Source organism: Sceloporus occidentalis, unplaced genomic scaffold (genome assembly GCF_023333645.1).
Source record: "Sceloporus occidentalis isolate IW3139 unplaced genomic scaffold, rSceOcc1.0.p SCAF_2, whole genome shotgun sequence".
NCBI classification, from domain to species: domain Eukaryota; kingdom Metazoa; phylum Chordata; class Lepidosauria; order Squamata; family Phrynosomatidae; genus Sceloporus; species Sceloporus occidentalis.
In genome coordinates this window covers 251,639,191-251,661,930 of record NW_028316982.1, presented here as the reverse complement: position 1 = coordinate 251,661,930, position 22,740 = coordinate 251,639,191, and the positions used below count along the sequence as shown (strand labels likewise).

Here is a 22,740-nt window from a genome sequence, read left to right as displayed (position 1 = left end):
TTTGTCCCTTCTGTACTTGGAAAGTTGTCAACTCACACACCAGAAATACACAGTGGGATTGTCTATGTTACTAGAAACTGGCTTGGAAATTGTATGACCACTCCCATTCAAAACTGTGTTGATTCAACAGCTTCTTAACTCATAGTATCCAGTGTCCAGCTGAGATGTGAATCTCCCCTATATTTTCTTGGGCTTGGAAAAAGCAGGTTGTCTAAATTCTGCAGGTAAGAATATTTCTGCTGTCAGCTCCTCAAGGCCTTTTGGAAGCTAAACAACAGTATAGGCCCCAGGGCATCCTAAGATATTCAATAGCAGAAAATATAAAATCTCTGCTCGGTTCTGCAGGGTGATTTATTTTTCATCAGAGAAAAAGTTTGAACATGTTGATGCTTTCTATCTGGACATCTATTTTTTTTAAAAAAATGGGCATGAAATTTTATACACCATCACAGTTCTCAGGCCTCATATTTCCATGTGTACTGTACAATGATATATGATCAATAAAGAACATAGCTATTCTCTGCCCATCTGTTCCTCCCAGAAATAGCTCTGCTTAATTCTAGTTGGAAATCATTCAGACCCCAATAGGTCCCCAACAGACCTTTTTTTTTCTGAACAGTTAAGTGTTTTGTTTTCTGCTACAAATAATTACAAGCAAATTTGCACATAATAAAAAACATGTATGAATTTGCAGAGTATGGGTCTGTACAGGCCACCCCTTTTAGTGCCAGGTCGGGGCCATGGCAACCGCATGCCCCAGCTTGAATCTGGCCTTTCAGTAGTCATAGGTATCAATTTTCTGTAATCTCCACCAAAGGGACACAGATATGGAACTGCTGCAATTTGCCTAAGTTATGAGTAACACTCCCAAATGCTGTTGAAATCATATTGCAAATTTATGATGGTCCACATTACATGGTTTGTTGGCAACAGAATGAAAAGTGTTGCCATAATAAATGGATTTTATTAAAATGCTAAAAGCTTCTCTGTCGCTTGTGAAAATGATCACCCAAGAGAACTGTTTTCCAAACCACAACTTCGAAACAGCTAAAATTAACCTGCAAGGTTTGTAACTCCGGTAGTTCTCCTTCCCTTAATCTTATCGTATCTCCAGAAGATAACTAGCTCGCTGAAAAGTCGCATTCAAACTACCAAACGGACAAAAGAGCTAAATTAAATTTTTATTCTCTCCCCCTCCTCATTCTAGCTCTTCTGCACTCCTTGATGGTGCCATCCATCAAGAGTAAGCTATCTAAGGATGGATCATAAGTCTGGTATAATGTAATTACCAACCTACAAGTATTGCATTACACAGCATGAAATGAATTGGCAACTCTACTTTCTGCCTTATGAACCAACTGACTAATGATTGAATAGTACAATTAAGAGAGAAAAATGGGACAAACCAGGCAGTTTTCCAGAGTCTGGTCACATAAGAGATGAAAGTGTATCTAATGAGTACACTGACATTTAAGACAATCAACAGTTGCAGTCTCTGACCAAAGACTGCTCATATGGCAGCAAAGAGCACTGAAACCCATTTCTCTAAAAGGTGGAAGGGGAGCATTAGAGGTCTCCACCAGCACAGCCAATGTCTATTTGAAAAAAGGGAGAGGTGGAGGGTATGATAACAAACCCCAATAACTCTGTTCCATGCCTCATATTCTCAACCATACAACCAGCTTCTGAAACCTCAGAAATGCAAGTTGCCAATATATTGGTACTGGCCAGGCATCAGTCAGATGAAGCATATTAACTTTTATACTATTGATACAACTCAGAACTTTGATTCTTTAATTAAAAATGATTTTGTTAACAGAGAATAAATTAATCTGCAATAACATAGTTTTCCTCCCACTGTAGAGCTGTATTTATTTCAGTAATAAAAATAACACTTTATTTGCAAAATAAAAGTAATTACATAGTGATATAAATAAACTGACATGTACAAATAATCTATGTAAATTCCACAAGATAAATTTCTACTCAAACATATGTCAAAGTGAGTCACAACATTTTCTACAAAAGCCAGAGGTTTTAAGGTCTGGCTGAGAAACAAATTGTGAAATCTGTTTTCATACATAAAGCTTCATTTACTCTTTTTCTACAGGCAAACATACTGAGTAGGAAAACTACTGTGACCCTCAAAGTCCCATCTTCCAAGTTTCCTCTTGACAAGAACATGCCTCATATTGAAAGGCATTACTTTTAGTGTTAACACCATGAAATGAGTAAGGCCTAGCTTTAATCTAATTCCTTCAGATCAAATGCAAATTTATGTTGAAGGCGCCTATGGATTTAGAATAACACTTAAAACGACAAAATACAACTAAGCTGTGATTCTTAATGTGGACATAAAGCTATACAACAGAGAATGCAAGAGGATATTAACACTTCTTCTCTTACACTGAAATGTAATTTCACACATAAGCTCCATTTATACAGGCACAGTGAATTACTGAGCACCATTTCTCAGCTTCTTTTAAAACCTGAACACATTAATGTTCAACTCTGACAAAAAAATAAAAGGGGAGGGGGGGTACTGTCAAGGTTAAAGCATCACAGTTTTGAAGCAATGTAAAACAGAGTTTTCTGTTGGTGAAATGTTTTGAAGACCACACTATTCAATATTTTTTACTGAAACCAAGCTACCCTAAAAAAGAAATACAAACAACAAAGCACAGCATTGTTAATTCTGGTTTCCTCAGTTCATTGCAAGTGCCCTTCCCGCTGAATTCGAAGACGTTCTTTCTCCACTTGCAAACGCTCTTTTTCAATTTGCAACTTCTCTGACTCAAACTTCAAGAACTGCAGCCTCTCCTTCTCAAGCTGCAAACGCTCCTTTTCAATTTTCAGTTTTTCCGTTTCAAGATCCAAAGGCTGCGGAATGGATTTTTCAGACTGGCTGGAATCATTCTCTGGCACAGATTTTTCAGCATGCAAAGCCTCAAGCCTTAGTTTCTCCCGCTCTATTTGTAACCGCTCCTTTTCCAGCTGAAGCCTCTCATGCTCCAGGTCAATGTGCCGCAACCGCTCTTTTTCAATCTGCAAGCGTTCCTTCTCAACTTGCAGACGTTCTGCTTCAATATTCAGACGTTGTTTCTCCAATTCTAGCTTCTGCTTCTCCAGGCTGATTAGCAAATGAGAATCTTCATAAGCCAGCCTAGCCTGAGCGGAGCTTAGATTTCCAAATTCTTCTATATGGGTGAAATCAGGGAGGTCACTTTCCTTTTTGGAATCTGGCAACACTGAGGACAAAATCTCTTCTTCTTCCTCAATAGGAAACTAAGAAAATCAACCAGAAATTTAATGTTGCTCCATGTTATATACCGTATATACTCATGTATAAATCGACCTCATGTATAAGTCAAGGGCAGTTTTTGGATCCAAAATCATGGATTTTGATATGACCCGTGGATAAGTCGAGGGGCAAACACTGGAGGATGTTACAAAAAATCTAAAGGGGGGAAACAAAGCACCACTTCCCTCCCTATATCTCCCTCTCTGGACCTCTCCCAAGCATCAGTCTCGGCATGGAAAAGGAGAAACAAACCTCAGTGCGCGTGCGCACATGCGCGCGCACACACACACACACACACACACTTCCCCTTACCAGAAACATCTCCAAGGCTCATGGCTTGTGAAAAGGAGGACAGACCCCACTGTCTCTCTGCTTGTCACTCCCAAGGCTCATAGCTTGCAAAAAGGAGGACAGATCTTTCTCTCTCTCTGCCTTTCACCCTCAGGACTTCCAGGCAAAACAGGGTACAAGCCAGGGCATACTTTCTGTGTGTTCCTTTCCTCAGCAGCAGCTTGTTAGCTCTGGCTGCTCGGGAAGGCTGAGAGGGAAACACACACACACACACACACACAGGGAGAGAGGAGAGCAGGCGCCGGGGCTTCAAACAGGGAGCCATTACAAGTCTACAGAGAAAGGTGGGCACTTTTTCTTTCAAGAAATTTATTAGCATTAACACATTGCCCCATACATAAGTCTACCCATGATTTTGGAGTTCATTTTGGGGCATAAATTTTTCGACTTATAGTAGAGTATATATGGTAGGATACATACATCAGTTAGTTAGGATACATACCTCAGTGCTGCTACTGTATTTTACTTAGAATAATAGTAGCTGCTACACTGTTAGACTTCAAATTTGTGTAATATATTTACATAGAAGGCACAATTTAATATCTGATGCTGACAGCAGGTGATATGAGGCTACTGTAAAACAAACTTAGGACTTCATCACACTGGAGGCAATCCTATGAATAAAGCACATTTAATTCAGAAAATATCCTGCAAAAGCAGGATCATTTTCAGATGATATCTCTGGCATCGCCATTATCCCCTGAATAAAGTGGCAAAATTCCGCAGCTTTTTATTTTTGGGATTTTCTTGTGAATAAAAAGTGGCAGGATTTTGCCACTTTATTCACAGATTTACTGTGGAATAATGGCAATGTTGGGAAGTGTCATCTGTAAATCATTCTGCTCTTGCAGGATATTTTCAGGATTAAATGTGCTTTATACATGGGAGAAGGAGGCTTGCCTCCCTTGTGATGAAGTCCAAAGAAACAAACAGCCTCATGCCACACTAAAATCTATGATAAGGCACCATCACATTGCAAGTTTCCCTGTGCCTGTCCTTGGTTGCTATTTAAATGGAGAAACAATCACAAAGCATTTTTTTAAAAATTGATTTATATCTCACCATTCCACAAAAGAGATTTAAAGGTAATTCTGTATCTCCTTAAGTAATTTACAGGCATAACAACTTTTTTTAAATGTATGCGGGTTTTATAGGAATTTGGCATTCTAAACCTAAAAATGACCTCAGATTTACTCCATCAATTATTGTTTTTTCACCTGACGTTCCTATGTTATAATACTTGACTGAATTAAATGATCCTGCCAAAGAATTATCCTGTGAAGAGTAGGAAAATGGTTAAACTCTTCTAATAAACTTTCACTTTAATTCACTGATATGAAACACAAAAATCTGTTCAAAAGCACTTAAAGAAATTATACTGGAACATCAGTGCCCACACTTAATGAAAGCTGAGTCACAAGTGAATTGATAAAAATATCAAAATTGTGAAAGACTTGTGTGTGTATGGTAATGTGAATTTTAGAATTCAACACCCAAAAATACATCACATCAACTACAATACTGAAAAAAGTTTTTCTTTATTGCAGGTCTGTGTTATTACTTGAGGAGGGCCAGAAAAGAAAGGTAAGCAACAGTTTTCAGTAGCTGTAAGATCTCCATGTGAGAAGTGACTAGCGGAGTGTCTCAGGGTTCTGTCTTGGGCCCAGTGTTGTTTAATGGTTTTATAAATAGATGATGAAAAAGGTGGTGGGGGGGAGAGGGTTAAGAGAATATGCCAGAGGACTGGAACAGAATTCAAAATGACCTTAATAGACTAGACAGCTGGGCAAAAACTAACACAATGAATTTCAAGAGAGATAAATGTAAGGAACTACCTCTAGGCAAGAATAATTAAAGGCTACAGATATAGGATAGTTGACACCTGGCTTGAAAGCAGTACATGTGAAAAGGATCTAGAGGTCTTAGTACACCACAAGCTAAACAGTAACAGTGTGATGCAGCAGTCAAAAAGACAATGCAATAGGATTTCATGCACATATCAAGGGAAGCATCAGTGTCACTCTATTCTGCCTTGGTTGCACCTCACCTGGAATACTTTGTCCAGTTCTGGGTATTACAGTTCAAGAAGAATATCAACAAGTTGTAATGTGTCCAGAGAAGGGTGACCAAGATTATCAAAGGTCTGGAAACAAAACCTTATGAGGCATGACTTGGGGAGCTGGGGACATTTAGGTTGGAGAAGAGAAAAATGGGGGTACCCATATCAGAAGGAATGTTATGTAGAAAATGGAGTGGGCTTGTTTTCTGTTGTTCCAGGGACTAGATGAGAACAGGAACCAATAGATTCAATTTACAAAATGAGAGAGATAGAAATGCTATCTAAACATCAGGAAGAACTTTTTTTAAAATATCAAAGCTGTTTGACAGTGGAAAAATTACATGTTGGTTGACTCTCCATCTTTGGAGGTCTTTACATAGAGGTTGGATAGGCATCTTTCAGGAGTGCTGTAGTTGTGTATTCTTGCATGCTAGGGATTGGATTAGATGGCCTTGGTGGCCTTCCAACTCTTAAGATTCTATGACTCCATATTTATTTGTTTTATCCTATGATTCATTCAGGAGTATGATGAAAAGCTTACCGAGTTATCTATCAAGCTACCTTCTTACTCAGAGACATTACAGACTACCAGCTAAAAGTAGAATCCAAGGGATATAAGGAAAGAAGAAGTAGAAGAAAGTAATACACTTGCTAAATCTGACAATGTACTAAGAATCCAGATTCCTCTAACCTGTGCCAGAAATTTACTCACAATTTTAATCTGCATCGACAATATAATATGAAGCTAAACATAATGCAAAATAAGAAAATTTTAATTAAAAATAAAAATAAATAAATGCACACTAAAATGTAATTTCTACCTACAAGTACAATCCTAATCAGCAGTCCTATTGTATCTTGTATCGCTTCTGAAACAAAGTTCATAAGCTAGGGATTTTGTCAGCTTCTGGAAAAGAAAAATCTATAGCTGTGGAAAAGAAACTAAGACCATATTTGTTACGTAGACTTTTTATCTAAATTATATATGCATAGACAGAATAATGAAGATAGGTTTCCCATCTAAAAAAATGCATGTGACCTGTTACTAAAAACTGGAATTTAAACTGCTATTTAATTGAAAAGGTTTGTGAGAATTCCTACATATCTAATATACACCTACTGCACTGGAACTACCCACTTCAAAACTCTGTGGATCCTCCTCTTCTTCTTCCACTTTGACCTCAGTTAATGATCCACCTGCTTCTCTGAAGTCTGTGATATTCTGCCACTCAAATCCAGATTCACACGGAAATCCCATTTTTTCATCAATATCTTCATTGAGAGAGTCATCCAAATCAGATGAAGGAAGGTGAAAGCCAGCACCCACCAACTTGATGTTGGCGTTCAATCGCTTCCGTTTCATGAGGGCTCTCCAATCAAGGTATCGTCTTTTGACTTCTGTCCCTGTCCTTTGCTCTCCTTCACCAACAGCATTCACACATTCTGCTATTTCCTCCCAAGCCTTTCGCTTCATCTCATTAATGGTTGTATTTAGTTGTTTGGAAAAAAGGACTTCTCTTCTTTTTCGGATTTCTTTAAGCAGTGTTTGAGTTTCCTGAACACTAAAATTGCTTTTTCTTTTTCTTTTTAGTTGTTTCATCTTTTCCAGCTTTCAACGTATTTCTATCTGCAGCATAACAAAAGAAAAAAGAAAAAGAAGGAAAAAGAAAAAAGGGTTAGTATCTTGTTCCTTCAAAATGATCCTGAATTCAGTTTGTTTCTGTGCATCAGAGTTCCTTCAGCTTATTTGCTTTCTCCCTTTAAATAACTTAAAAATAAATAACATGTTATTTGTTTCAGAATGCATTTTATCCCAATAAGCTGAATTAAATAATTATGAATTAAAACATCATTAATTTCACTGAGGATCCAACATAATTTTCAAAAAGTAAAATAACATCTATCATATGCTACCTATCTCCATGTGGAAGGTCAACTAGACAGGTAAAGTTCAAGATCTCAAAGCATGAGTAAGACAATGTTGTAGGGAAGAGTACTTTAGATTTCTTAGACACTGGGGGACAGTCTGAGGAAATCCAGGACTATACAAAATGAAAAGGTTCCTCTTGGATCAAGATAAGATGAGACTGATGCCATGCAAAAAAGGTGGCATAACAGACTTTAAATTGAACAATGGGGAAAAACCAACAGCTGGGAGGTATCCAGTTTGGGCTGAATCATTCCCAAGTGATGAAGGTGTAGAGAATGTGGCTGCATTGGCCCCTTCCCTGAGGAGAAGAGCATGACAAGGCAGAAACTTTTGTTCTTTTCTTTTTGAAGAGACACCATGAGATAATTAACTTTGAATTCCAATCTTTCTCAAACTGGAGGCTGCATAGGATAGCAAGGGCAAGCCACAAAATTTGAATGAGATTCCAAGCAGGGCTTGAGGCAGTATCACCAAATATAGGGAAGGAACTGTGATAGCTGCTTTACCAGGCCAGGATGCAAAACAGTTTCACCCTCCCTCTCATTTCACACCTTGCTCTTGTCCCTTCCCCTGCCAAGTTATGCATCAGGTAATGGGAGACAGTGAGTTCTTGTATGTGTTTTTTTTAAAAAATACCTTATTTAGTAAAGTATAAATCAACTATATACAAACAATGATGAAAATATTTGTTACAAAGGTACAGAAAAGCTTCAGGTTAAAAAAGAAAAAAGGAATAAAGATGGCAGATACAATGGGTTAAGAAAATGGCCTATTGTAAGACCCAATATTAAAAATCCGTGTCTTGGCAAATAGAGAATAACATTGTTTCAGAGACAGTCCAATGTTGTATCACTGTTGCAGTTCAATTCATTGATATTTAAAAAAATTATTTAGGTTTATAGGGAGAAACTCTGTTATGAGATCAGAAGAAGACTTGGGCAGGGAAGGCAGTTATGAAAGAACTGGACGAGATCCTAAAGTGCAAAGATAGACAACTGATGAAGTTAGGATCATCCAAGATATAGTATTCGCCATCGACATGCAATGTAAGAGTTGGACAGTCAAGAAAACTGATAGGAAAATTAACTTTTTAAAGATGCAATGGTGGAGAACAGAGCTGAGGATACCATAGAGAACCCAAAAGATTGTGGAACAAATGGATTGTGGAACAGGTTAGGCCAGAACTCTCTGAGGCTGTTGTACTTTGCCCACACCATGAGAAGGCAGGATTCACTAGAAAGACAATAATGTTAGGAAAGGTAGAGGGCAGGGGACAGAAAGGAAGACCAGATGGATAAACACCATCATGGAGACCATGATCCTTAGCCTGCAGGACCTGAGGAGAACGATTGAAGAAAGGGTGTCATGGGATTGCCATGAATGGGAGTCGACTTGAGGGTAAACAACAGGAGGATACAATATTTCTTTGAAGTCATCAATGTGTCTTTTATTTCAAATAATTTTAAATTTAGATACTAAGTATTGCTTAGATAACAAGATGTTGATGTTGAGTACTATCCACAAAACCCTTCCAAAACAATTTTGAATATTCAAGTTGTCCAATTACAGTTGCCCCTCCTTTCTTGAGGGCTTGAGATCCAGTTCTTGATTATTCACAAAGGGGTGACCTGTTATCCTCAATGGGACACGCCTCAGCGGTGCACCCTCCATGTGCTCCTGGGGGCCTATTAAAGCCTATGGGACTTGAATATGTTAGTCTCCGTTTTTGCGCAGGGTGTGTGTCCGGAATGGATGCCCCGCAAAAACGGAGGGTCGACTGTAGTTCTAATGTTGGGCAAGTTCAAATTTCAGTGCTACAAGGAGGATGCTGTTGAATGGTTTATGTTAATTTTTTTATTTGAATCTTTTTTTTTCAAATAAGTTTACAAACAATCACAGTATCAATAACAAAAACCAATAACAATTTACAGGCACCCCCTCCCCTCCCTCCCAATCCCTAACATTGCTAAATAACATAAAACCCTTATTTTCTAATCTTCTATCTTCAATCTTCTCATTCATTCTTCTAGCTTGCATACTGAAATTTTTTAATTTTTTTTTATTTGGATCTTGATATATTCAGAGCAGCAATAATTCACCTTGGCAGACTACTCTTTGATTAGACATTTCTGAAATAAATTTTAGCATACTTGTCCACTATACTTTTGTCTACACGCACTGTATCCACATATGAAGTAGAGACTTTCACGGAGCACCCTCACCAGTGTAGTAGTATGCTGTTAATAATTTCAGAAGGTTTAATGGGTATGAGGAGCTACTTCTCCACCTCTGTAAACCTTATTCAAAGGACTGTATTGACAGCTGCTGATATTCTCACCTTTCACAATTTTTAAGATTACTACAGTGGGCCCTTGGTATCTGCTGAGGTTTGGTTCCAGGACCCCCATGGAAACCAATGTCTGTGGATGCTCAAATCCCATTAAATATAATGGCATAGTGAAATAATGTCCCTGATATAAAATAGTACAATCAAGGTTTGCTTTTTAGGATCTATACATTTTTAAAATATTTTCAAGCCATGGGTGGTTGAAGTCATGGATGAGGAATCCATAGATACAGAAGTCTGACTGTACACTGTTTCTCATATTAATTTTCTGATTATATGGGTTTTTCGGGCTATGTGGCCATGTTCCAGAAAAGTTTCTGGCGATTTCTCTGAAGATGCCAGCCACAGATGCTGGCGAAACGTCAGGAAGAAACTTTTCTGGAACATGGCCACATACCCCGAAAAACTCACAAAAAACTATGGATGCCAGCCATGAAAGCCTTCGATTTTCTGATTACAGCAATTGTAGAGAACATCCCACTTCAAGGGATAAAATATTGTCTCTTAAAAGCAAAGTCTCTATCCAGAAAGATTTAGGTGCAGTGTTGCCAATTTCGCGACTTTCACACGAAAACGGTGACTTTTCAGAGCTTTTCATGTGATTTCCGTGCCCTCCTCTATTTCAGTGCATTTTCGGCGACTTTCAGCTCCAGCCTGAAAGCTGCCTGCAGCATGCAACCAACCCTTTGGATTGTAACAGTTTCAGCCAATCAGAAAGAGGGCTGAAGAAAAAACACACACTCTCTCTCTCTCTCTCCAACGACTCCCTTTGAGAGCCAGAAGTTCAGAACGGAGCAAAGAGCAAACCAACCAACTCTGGAATCACACTAACAGTTTTTTCAGCCAATCAGAGAGAGAGGAGGACAGTGATTGATTGCCCCCCCCCTCAGGCATTCAGGCTCCGCTCCAGGCAAAGCGGCTGCTGGAGAGAGAGAGAGGCAGGCATTGGGCAAGCAACCAACCCAGGCACAAAGTGTTGCCCAGGAGGAGTGAGGGATTTGGCTGGCTTAATCCCAATTGCCTTGAATTTCCAAGTAAGCCATAAGTTTTAAGGCACACAATCACAAAGGCAATAGTTGATAATGGTATCATGGGTTGATGTTGGGACTACTGTGTGTGCCTGAGAGTGACATTTGAATTTCTGAATTCCTGAGCTTGGGCAGAGTGCCCCAAGCCTACCTCTCAGGGTTGTTGTTGTACTGTGAGGAGGACCATTTGGGTCGATGGGAGGAAAATCTAGTAGGGAAAAAGTAGAAGAATGGAGGAGAGAAAAAGAGGTGGAAAGGTGCTTCTGAGCATGGGCAGAGCACCTGGGTAGAATAATCAGGGATGTGTTTATCTCCATCTTCCCTCCCTTCCATGGGCTGCCCTACTAGTTAGTTGTGTGATGTGAATGTGATGTCCCTGAGACTGTGTGTGTGTGTTAGTGATTAAATATGCCTCTGAGCATGGGCAGAGCACCTGGTAAGTTGGCATCCCTGCTCTGTCTTCCAAGAAGTTTGTTTTGTGGCTCTCTTTTTCGTTCTCTTTTCCATTGCCATCCATACTGCAGAAATAATCCAGTTTGGCACTGCTTCTAACTGCAAGGCTCCCTGCGATGATGGGATTCTGGGCACAACAAACCACCAAGCCCAGAATTTCATGCATGGAGCCCTGGCTGCCGGTAAAAGCAGTGTCTCATGTCACAACAAACTACAATTCCCAGGATTCCCTGGTTGAACAAGGGAATTGCCTGCACACTTCCATATCACAGCCCCAGAGAATGAGTCTACAGGATTCAGTGTTGCCAATTTAAGTCCAGTTCTTAAGCTGCATTTGGATTTGATAATGATAATAATGATAATAATAATAATGGTGATGATGATAGAGAGATCTTGTAGCACCTTTGAGACTCACTGAAAGAAAAGTTGGCAGCATGAGCTTTCCTAGACTTAAGCGTATTTCCTCAGATGCATGGGAATTGTAGTTCATTGTGGCACCAGAGCTCTTTCTCACAAAACTACAATTCCCAGGGTTCTCTAGCACTGAGCCAGGGCAGTTAAAGCAGTCTTAAACTGGTTTATTTCTTCTGTGTGTCTTGGACCCAACTCAGGCTGCATCTTCACTCCAGACTCCAGAGACAATCCAGTTTCATACTGTTTTTACTGCCATGGCCCAGTGCTATGAAATCCTGGGAATTGTAGTTTGTTGTCACACCAGAGTTTGCTGAGAGAGAAGGTTAAATGTCTCAGAAAACTAGAATTCCCAGGATTCCCTAGCACTGAGCCATGGCAATTAAAAGGGTGTCAAACTGGATTTATTTCTGCAGTGCGGTTGCATCCGAACACATTTCTATTTGGCACAAAGCTTCCTGAACCCCCTTCATGTCAAAATAAATATCTTAAAAGGACTGAAAGATTCTTTGTTTGGTTCAATGGTGATTTTGAGAGTTGAAATAAGTTACAATTATTTTTATTCAATTATATTTACGTTTATTTGCAAAACATCCGCCATTTTAACATTATGGGAATTTTCTGGGAATTGTGACTGAAAATTCAGTGTGATGTGAGGGGATTCAGCGGGTTTTGGACAAGCATTTCCGGGAATTATCTCCGAGGCTTGTTGGCAACACTGTTTAGGTGTGACTAAATTATTTCAGTTAAGGTATACTGGGGATTTCGGCCAAATCTTGTGGATTTCAGCCATTCCATCTAAATTTAGTCAAATATATTCCTCAGTATAAACTATATATTTTTCTTTAACAATTAACGAATTATGATCTTCAATCTGCTTTTAAGGTCCTGGTTTTAAAATTAAAAGCCAACTTCACAGCCTTTTCACAGTAAGAAACCTTCTTAACTCCTACTTTTGACAACACACTTCCATTTGGAGAATGAAAACTAGTAAGATGCACAAATGCAAATACACTTGTCTCTCTCTGTTCTCAGACTTGGTGTCTATGATTTTGATCTTTCACAGATGGCAAACCAGAAGGGACAAAATGGAGACTGTGCCTGAGGCGCACATGCAGTCATTATAATCAATGGGGGCCTGAGTATTTCCATTTTTTCTGATTCGTGGGGTGGGGTGGGGTGGTAGTGGTGGTTTGAAATGGATCCCCTGTGAATCAGGAGGGACAAATGTAATCTATGTAAAGATTTTTTTAAAAAATTAAAACTCTCCTGATATTGTTTTTCCCCCTCTTTGATGGCTGTATCAGAGCCACCACTAGGAACCATACAAAACAGTTGCAACTGCAACATTTTGTTCTTGAGCAGCAAAGGCCAATTTAGAAAGCTGAATTCTGTATAATTCAAGTTCTTTTTCTGGCCCATGCCATTCTTCATTTGTCAGTACTGAATGTCATCTACTACTTTTGCTTCCAACTACTACTTTCCTTCATGAGCCAACCATAATCTTCATAGTCCATTGTAAATCCAGTTTAATACCCCTTGATCACTGTGCAAAGAACTTAACTGGTGCTGTCAATATAGATTTTGAGAATCTATTGGAGATAGCAATGGTGTCAGATAATCCCATATTTTAGCCACTGGTTTAGGAAGTGTTATTAACAGATCAATTCTGGATTGGATTCCAGATTCAGACTTTTGCATATTTAATTATTTGCGGTTTTGATTAAAATGTCCTCTCTAGGAATTTCTAAGTCCTCCAGTGCAATTTTGCTGGAAGCTGACGGGAGAACCTAGAAGTTCTTTGAGAAAACACTTCTCTAGGCATTTGTAGGTCCTCCAGTATGATTCTATGAACAACTCCTGGTAGATGTTGACCATACAGTTGCAATGGAGGACCTGGAGATTCCTAGAGGTGTTCCCTTCGGTAAAAAAGAATTTTTTTATTTGCATTTTCCCCACTTTCACAGGGATCCTTCACCCAAAACCCCAGCGAATATGGATGGACCACTGTAGGTGTCTCTGAATTCAGCAGGATTTAACTTTCAAGCAATCATGAATTCCCAGTGTGATGCCAGGAACAATCTTGCTAGCTGAGAACATTTTCCTTCAAGTATTTATCACTTTATGGTGACCCTATCATGGAAATTTCTTGGCAAGGTTTGCTCAGAGAGATTTTTTGCCATTGCCTTCTTCTGAATCTGACTTCTCAAAGTCACTCAGGTCCAAAACACACTGCACAAATAATCTAGTTTGACACCACTTTAACTTTATGATTATTAAGCTTTATTTATATAGCGCTGTAAATTTACACAGCACTATACAGTACATCCAATCTTTTAAGTAGACGGTTCCCTGCCCTCAGGCTTACAATCTAAGAAGACATGACACAAAAGGAGAAGGGAATGGTTGTGAGGAAGGGGATCAGGTCCTGGAGTTCATCTTTCCCTCTGAGGCCTGGACCAAGGCAGATGGACTGAAGGGAGGGCTCTGTTTCTTAAGGATAGGCCCGATGGCGTTGGGCCTGCCATTTCACTCCCTCCAGGCTGGATGGCTTGCCTTTCTTCCTCTCTGGATGATGGTTGATGGAGGGGTGGGCTCTTCTTTCAGGGAAGGCCTGTTGGAGCTGGAATCCCTTTCTCCCTCTCTGGATGATGGTGGATGGAGCTTTCCTGGCTCAGTGCTAGGGAATCCTGGAAACTGTAGTTTATTGTGGCACCAGAGCTCTCTGACAGAGGCAGCCAAACGTCTCACAAAACTACAGTACCTAGAATTTCCTAGCACTGAGCCAGAAGAATTAAACTGGTCTCAAACTGGGCTGTCTCTGCAGTGTGTTTTGAATCTCAGTGGTCTTCCCCCCAGGCTCCTAGTCCAACACCACTACACTACAGTGGCTCTCGATACAGGTGATAAAACCATAGAGACAAGATCTACAGGTGGCAGAACAGAGGGGGTTGGGCCACTTCAGGTGGAAGTAAAAATCACACCTTAGCTGCTTTTCTGGAAAATAAAAACCCAAATAAAACCCAAATAAAACAACTTATCTCTGTATGGCAACAATCGGCCCATTACTTTTCCCTGATGCACTCTCAATTTTTCAGTATTATTTAAAAGTGTTTATGAATTCAGAATAGGAGAGCGAGGAAGAGAATGTAAAGATAACATAAGGAGTTGCTCCAGTTTCCCCAGATATTTTCCCACTAACTATTTATTTATTTATTTATTTTGTATCTTGCCCTTTTCCCAGGACTAGGACTAACTACCTATGCAAAGAAACATCAGGGATACCTCCAAGTATATACCTCAGAAGCTGATCACCTGAAGTTGTGCAGTCATTCTAGCTTTTTGTCTTTTCATGTTTTCCCCTCTGTTAAGAGAAAGCAAAACTAGTGTGGCTACACAGGAAGGATACACCGAGGTCACAATCCAGACCAACCTGCTCAAATTTTGCAGAATGAGGCAGGGCAGCCCAACTGTACAGTAAAAGCCTCACCTGAAAGCATGGGGCCAGTTGGTTACTGTCTTGGCGTACCACTTGTTCTTTCCCAAATACTGCATGCCACTGTTGAGACCTCTAGTTTAAAACAAAAATAGAACAAAAATGCAATACAATCGTCCCTCCACATCTGCTAGGATTAGCGGCACAGGACCCTTGTGAAATGTGGAAAAATCGCAAATAACAAAACCACCATTTTTTACCCAAGAGAACTCCTCTCTAGGAATCTCTAGGTCATCCAGTGAAACTCTGTGGTCAACCAGACACTGACCACAGAATTGCTGTGCAGGAGCTACAAATGTCTAGTAGAGTGTTCTCTCTAGGAATCTCTGGGTCCTTCAGTGTGACTTTTGGATAAAGTTGACCATAGTGTAGCACTGGAGCTGGAGGACCTAGATATTCCTAGAGAGAACATATTAATAAAATGAATAATCAAATCGGCAAAGGTCAAACCCACAAATGTGGAGGGACAAGAGTACAAATGCCCCTCCCAACTCACAGGGGATCTGTTCTGAACCCCCTGCGAAAATGGCGACTCCCAACAGAGAATAATGGTGGGTGCGCCTGTGGAGCATGTGCATGGCTGTGCACAGAAGCATGCACCCATTTTAAAGATAGCAGTTCATCTCGCCTGTGAAAAGCAAGACTGTGGATTCCCAGTCCACATACATAGAGGGACGACTGTATATGAATCCACTAAATAAACACCCACACATGTAATAGCAGCATCCTCAATGTAAAATGGTGTCACCTCAAGATCCTCATGGTCAGTGTGACCAGATGTCCCTTTTTACCAGGGCATGCCCTGCATGTCAGCCTTCTGTTCAGGAGGAATTCCAAAGTGCCTTCCCTTTTGAGTATGACTAAGCACGAATTTATATTCATATAGGAGTGCTGTTAGCTTTTATTTTGTAATGCCCTACATTAGCGGTTCCCAAACTCTGGCCCCGCAGATGTTTTGGACTTCAGATCCATCCATCTTGGCCAATGGTCTGGGATCCTGAAGTCCAAAACACCTGGAAGGCCAGGGTTTGGGCGTCGCTACCCTACATTTTACTGAGCCTCGTCCTCCTTTGCGGCCACCCTGCTTGCGTGGTGTTGAGGTTTGAGCATTCAGGGTTCGAATCCCGGTTGAGCCATGTAAACCCAATGTGTGTGTGTGACCTTGTGCAAGTCACACTCTCTTAGCCTCAGAGGATGGCAAGGGCAAACCTCTGAAGAAACCTGCCAAGAAAGCCCCAGGATTACTTCCCAAGCACCAACGACTTGGGAAAGGCACACAACAAGCAAGCAACAAAAACCTCCTTGGGACTAAGCATTGGAACTGGCTAAACTGCAGTGGTCCTGAAACTGTGCCCCTTAAGAGATTTTGGACTCAGCCATGTCAGGCCATAGTCTGGGACTCTGGGAACTGAAGTCCAAAACCACTTAAAGGGAGCCACTGCAGCGACTAATGTCACTCATGGATGGTTATTCCCATATAACTGTCCCCTTTATTGGGAGATTTTGGACTCCAGCTCCCAGAAGCCTCAGCTATGTGGGCCCATGGTCAGGGATTCTGGGAGCTGGAGTCCAATATCCTTTAAAAGAGTAGCTTGGGGACCACTACAGTGACTAATGTTACTCATGATTTCCCATATAACTGTGGCCTTTACTAAGAGGATTTGGACTCCATTTCCCAGAAGCCTCAGCAATGTCGGCCAATACTGTAGGATTCTGGGAGCTGAAGTCCAAAACCCCTTGAAAGAGTCCGCTACAAGAAAGAGAGAGAAGAAGAATGAATAGAAAACCCAACAGCGGCGTGTGAGGGAAGGGAGAGGAAGGATGGAAGGACCCGGGAGGACGCGACGATGACAGCGGCGGCTCCTCCCCTTCCCTCTTCCCTCCCTGCCTTCCTTCCCCTTCAGCCGCGCAAAAGCAACTCACCTGCTCCCAACGCCGGCCTTTTGACCCACCCCCTCCTTTTTCCGCCGCCGAGCCCGCCTGTCACTCACCCATTCACGCGGCGCTTCCATTGGCCAGTGACGCTCACGTGGCTTTTCCCCGCCCCCCAACGGTCCCAAACTCGCGCAACTTTGCCTATAACGTCCTCTCTCTCCTTATATCTTGCCTGTTTTTCTCTTCCCTCTCTCCTTCTCCTCCTCCTCCTCCTATTGGTCGGAGCAGCCGCTTGTTACCGAGTCTTCGCGTTCTCATTGGCCCAGACAGGGCACGGAGAGGCAGAGAGGTCACGCCCCCCTCCCCGACGCGCTAGCGCCTTCTTGAGGAGGAGAAAGGAAGAAGAGATGATGGCCAAAGGGAGGGGCCTGATAGGCGTAGCTGGAAGGTTGCCGCCCTTTTGCGCATGCGCGATCGCGCTGGGGAACGTTTTCCAAAGTGGAAAAACGGCAGTTGTGAGGGAAAGGCACAAAACACATGCCTCTATATTGTTTTTAAAAGGAATCAAGGCGGGTTACAAAACAAACGACAATAAAATACAGTAAAATTCACAATATACAATAACATTCCCCAATCCCCCTCCCAATCATAAAAATAACAACTAAAAAATAATAATAAATATTACCTTCATCCCATTCCCATCCATAATGCTGGCTATTATTATTATTATTATTAACTTATGGCTTTCTCCCAATACAGGACAGTGAACAGCAGGCTCAAAACACGGTTTAATAATAATAATAATAATAATATAGTCTATTCATATCCTGCCTTTTTCCTGAAGGAATCAAAAGGGGTTACAATAACAAACAAACGACAATAAAGTACAATATGCAATAAAATTCACAACATACAATAAAATACCTCAATCCCCCTCCCAATCATAAAAATTACAACTAAAATAATAATAAATAAAAACAAAAGCATTACCTTAATCCCATTCCTACCCATAATGCTAGCTATTATTTTATTATTATTATTATTATTATTATTATTATTATTTTATGTCCTGCCTTTCTCCCAATATATATAAAAACAATACAGAAGCATGAGGAAGAAGAAGTCACTGTCATCTCATTCCCACCATAATCACTTTCCTTTCGGAGATGGAAGAAAGATAAGATGCGATCCGAGGAAAGTGTGAGTGGCCAAGGCTGCGAGGAGAGAGCAGGAATGGAAAAGCCTACTCTCGCCAGATGGCAAAACCCATCAGCAACATTGAGGATGCTGGTTATTATTTACTTATATCCTGCCTTTCAAGGCGGTGTAGACCAAGTTCAAAACAATATGATTTAAAACCAATACAGAAGCATTTGGGGAGGGGGCGGGGAGGGGACTCAACTTTATACCATTCCCACTACAATAGTTAAAGATTTCCCATACCTTGGATCAACCATTGATCAGGACGGAGACTGCAGTCAAGAAATCAGAAGACGACTAGCAATAGGAAGGGCAGCCATGAAGGAACAAGACAAGAGCCTACACCAGTGATGGTGAATGTTTTAGAGGCCAAGTGCCCAAACTGCAACCCAAAACCCACTTATTTATCACAAAGTGCCACATCCCTCTGGCTTTCTACTTACAAACTCTGGCAAACCCTCTGCTGGGGTGATGGCATGTGTGCCCACAGACAGGGCTCTGAGTGCCACCTCTGGCAGTCGTGCCATAGGTTCGCCACCACCGGCCTACACTGTAAAGTGCGCACTAAAGTTAGAATTTTCCAAGCCACAGTATTCCCCATGACTATGTATGGACACAAAAGCTGGGCACTGAAGAAAATGGATAAGGAGAAAATCAACTCACATGGGCTAGAAAAAAGTGCTGAGGATAATGCTGGATGGCCAAAAAGAACAGATCAAGCCTAATCTTTTCCTGGAAACAATGGGCCCAAAGAGACAGGCCAAAATAAAGCTGCTTCGGGTCACTTTGGATGTGCGCTGTTTAAATGATGCATGCGTCCTAAGAGGCCGGAAGCCGCGCCAAAGCCATGCTCCAGCCCTAATGACTGAAGCGCAGCTTTTGTGCAGCTTCTGGCCTCTTAAGATGTGTCATTTAAACAGCATACCTCCAAAGTGACCTGAAGCAGCTTTATTTTGGCCTGTCTGTTCAGGCCCTTAGATGACTAAACTGAGATTGTCATATTTTTGGCCACAGCATGAGAAGGCATGACTGTCTAGAAAAGACAATAACGTTAAGGAAGGTGGAGAGCAGTAGAAAGGAAGACTACCCACCAGACTCAACCAGGGAGGCCATGGACCTCAACCTGCAAGATCTGAGCAGAGAGTTTGAGAACAGGGGGTCATGCAGATGTCTTATCCACATGGCTCAAAGTTGAAGGCTGCTAACAAGTGGTTGAACTATGACTAGAGAACAGGGTTTGAACTGAGCTGTGGACACCCCCCACCCAGGTGACTGGGAGAGTCACCACCTCTGAACTAATTTTGTTAGGCAAACCTATCATACTGTCATCATAAGTCAGAAATAACGTGAAGGAACACAACAATTTTGAGGGCCAGAGGTTCCTCATTTCTGGTGGGGAGGATTTGGTCCCCCTGAGCTGTTCACAGAGCATAAACTTCCGTCACTGATTTTACTCTCTGGATAGCTGGGAGCCTTCCATTATAACTCCTACGGAGAAAAGAGGAGCCGATGCTTTATAATACATAAGTAAATAATAATAACAGGCAGCATCCTCAGTGCTGTCATAAATTCTGTCATGCATAATTTAAACATCATACCTCCAAAATGATGCAAAGCAAAGCAGCTTTATTTTGGCCTGTCTGTAACGGCTTAAAGTTCATTTGAAATCAGTGAAGTGATACACACTTTGTAGCCACAAGCTTTGAGAACCAGCTACCAAAAGAGATACCATCTTAAGTTCATTCTGTAAATAAAAGTTACTTTCTTCCTGTTCACAAGGAGTGGCTTGGCGTAATTATTCAGTAACAACATTAAAACACACTTCAAGTATATTAAAAACACTTAATAGTAAAGAAGCTGAAGGAAGTGGGAGGACCAATGGCTGGAGATACAGTTCTGAGGAAAGAAAAGCCTCAGACTATTTAGGAAAAGACAGGAAAGGAATCCTTTATAACTCGAGTCTTCACAAGTGGCTTTAGCAAGTTCTATCACTTTCAGAGTAAAGCCGTTCAACAAGAATATTTGAAAAAAAATGCAATACAGTTGGCCTTCTATATCCATGGATTCAACCATCCACGGCTTGAAAATGTTTTTAAAAAGTATAAATTCCAAAAAGCAAACCTTGATTTTGCCATTTTGTATAATGGCATTGCTAGGCTGTTGTATTTAATTAGACTTGAGGGGAGTTCTGGAATGAAACCCCAGTGTATGTCAAGGACCCACTGTAATATTAAATGTTTTATAGGCCAATGGTGCTACAGAAATTGCACCATAAATCTCTAAGAAGCGGACACTTCGTTATAACATGGGAATGTCCTGGGGAACCTTTTCTACAGTTTATCTCCTGTTTGTGTAGTGTTTTTCCAAGCACCGACCAGGACTATTCCGCACATGAGATTTTACTATCCTGATACCCAAAACACCTTCAACTGATTCCTACTGAATTCACTTCTAAATATTTGCTCAACTGTATCTTTTCAGAAAAAGATCTGCTTAGACTTGTGCCCTTGTTCTGTTTGTAAAGTCCTATATTATGATGCATGAAGGTGTTTTTTTATAATGTGCCATACAACAAAAGCATAAAACACCAATTCAGATGCTCATTCCTTTTATTATGCAAATTAACAAACATCCCAGCACTCTTTTTACCATTGTCAATGTTCTTCAGCACAATGACAACAAAACCTTGTGACACCTTATTGGCAAAAGCTTTTGTGGGCTTCAGCCACTTCATCAGTTGCAAGAGTGATGCAGAGCAGTACAGCCTGTGCAGTTATGCCCAATAAATGTCTTTAAGGTGCCACAAGACACTAGTTTTTTTTCCTGCAGAAATCAAACACTATTATCCCTTCATTGTTTCAGCACAATGGTGTGTTTCATAAAGGACTAACAAATGAAACAAATACCAAAATACTCTCACCTACATTGTAAACTGCTTTGGTTCCCAAATTGGGAGAGAAGAATATATTAAATGCGTATAATTCTGGCTTCTATTTTTTGAGACAGAACAAAGCAGGAAGAGGGAGAAGGCACATATACCTATGGATAAATCGTAATTTGCAGATCAAGGATTTCTGACTCCCTATTATGGATGAGTAAGAATTTCATTTGGCTCATATTATGGCAGGAGGTGCAAAATTTGCAGGTTTCTGCATATGATGGAATGAAATATGAAAGAAATCCATCCAGCAAATACATACATGCTTCTTAAAAATTCACTTGTATTTGTGGCATGGAATCAGGATTGCCATCTCTTTTTTCCAGGAGGCCTCTCACTAATACAGGTAGGGACAACATATTTTCCTTATTGTGCACAGCTGTACTTAATTTGTTTTGGCTGAGAATTTCATTTGCCTTATTTTCAGTAAGAACCCTATAATATTCACTTTATGATTTCTTCATCTACTGAGTAGAAAGAAGTCGAGATGTTCAAAATCTAAATGCAGAAGGAAGGAAATCTTACAGATTTACCTATCCCTGCACCTAATTCTTCAACAAGAGCTTCAGTAACAATATGCCCCCGTCCTGATACCCCACCTCACCCCATACTGCCAAAATGAGAGGTTTATCAGGACTGCAATCTTTGCCCAGTTTTGGTAGTCAAAAAAATTCATGGGTTCAGAGGTCTTAATCCAAAGTATATCTTTTCCAGCAATCTCTCCAAAGTGGACCTCAGGTTTCCCGCATGAAACAAAGTAGATCCTGTAAGCTTTGGCAGCGTATATCTAACATTGGATCAAATCATAAAAAACAAAACTGAGGATGTAAATTTGGGGTTTTGTTTTTTAAAAAAAATTCTATATTGACACATCTAAAAAGCAAGTTGAAAATATTTTGAAGTCTGTTCTTATGTCCCAAAACGCGTGCCTGCTTTAATAGTACAGGAAAAGAACAATGGAAGCTTCTAAAAATTAGACTGAATTTTTCCAAGTTGGTTTCTTGTATTTTTGTATCCACAGCAAATGTAAATCAGTTCTGACCCCATCAAAACTCTTAGGCCCCATTCCCACTATAAAAAGACTTGGATTGCTGAGTGAATTAAATGACCCTAGTTCCCCTTTGAAACCGGTTGCTGTCACAATGTGATCGAATCTGTCATGATGAAGCAAGGCTAAGGCAAAAGAACCATTTTTTTCCAGACACCGCTAAAAAGAGGTTCTTTTGGGGAAAAACACCCCGCGATTCCAAAGCTTGTTGAGGAAATGGGAACGAAAGATTGGAATTGCTGCATTCTGGAGAGGAGGGACTAATGGCAGAGGGGTGTTTAACATCCCTCCCCATATTTTGGA

The 22,740-nt window shown here is 40.6% G+C and overlaps 1 protein-coding gene across 14 annotated transcripts; it reads right to left on the bottom strand.

Moving 5' to 3' along the window:
• Positions 1-1,864: 1,864 nt before the first annotated feature.
• On the bottom strand, positions 1,865-19,565 carry LOC149319996 (myb/SANT-like DNA-binding domain-containing protein 4). Of its 14 annotated transcripts, none has more exons than XM_089512723.1 (4): positions 17,368-17,642; positions 15,371-15,451; positions 6,850-7,338; positions 1,866-3,285 (listed from the first exon to the last, which is right to left on the bottom strand). In XM_089512723.1, the coding sequence occupies exons 3-4, from the start codon at positions 7,309-7,311 to the stop codon at positions 2,710-2,712; spliced, it is 1,038 nt and encodes a 345-aa protein (XP_089368849.1). In that variant the 5' UTR covers positions 7,312-7,338; positions 15,371-15,451; positions 17,368-17,642; the 3' UTR covers positions 1,866-2,709. The 14 variants fall into 14 exon arrangements, with proteins under 14 accessions (XP_089368860.1, XP_089368857.1, XP_089368858.1 ...); XM_089512721.1 differs by lacking the exon at positions 17,368-17,642 and adding an exon at positions 17,300-17,363; XM_089512725.1 differs by lacking the exon at positions 17,368-17,642 and adding an exon at positions 17,208-17,266.
• Positions 19,566-22,740: the final 3,175 nt, after the last annotated feature.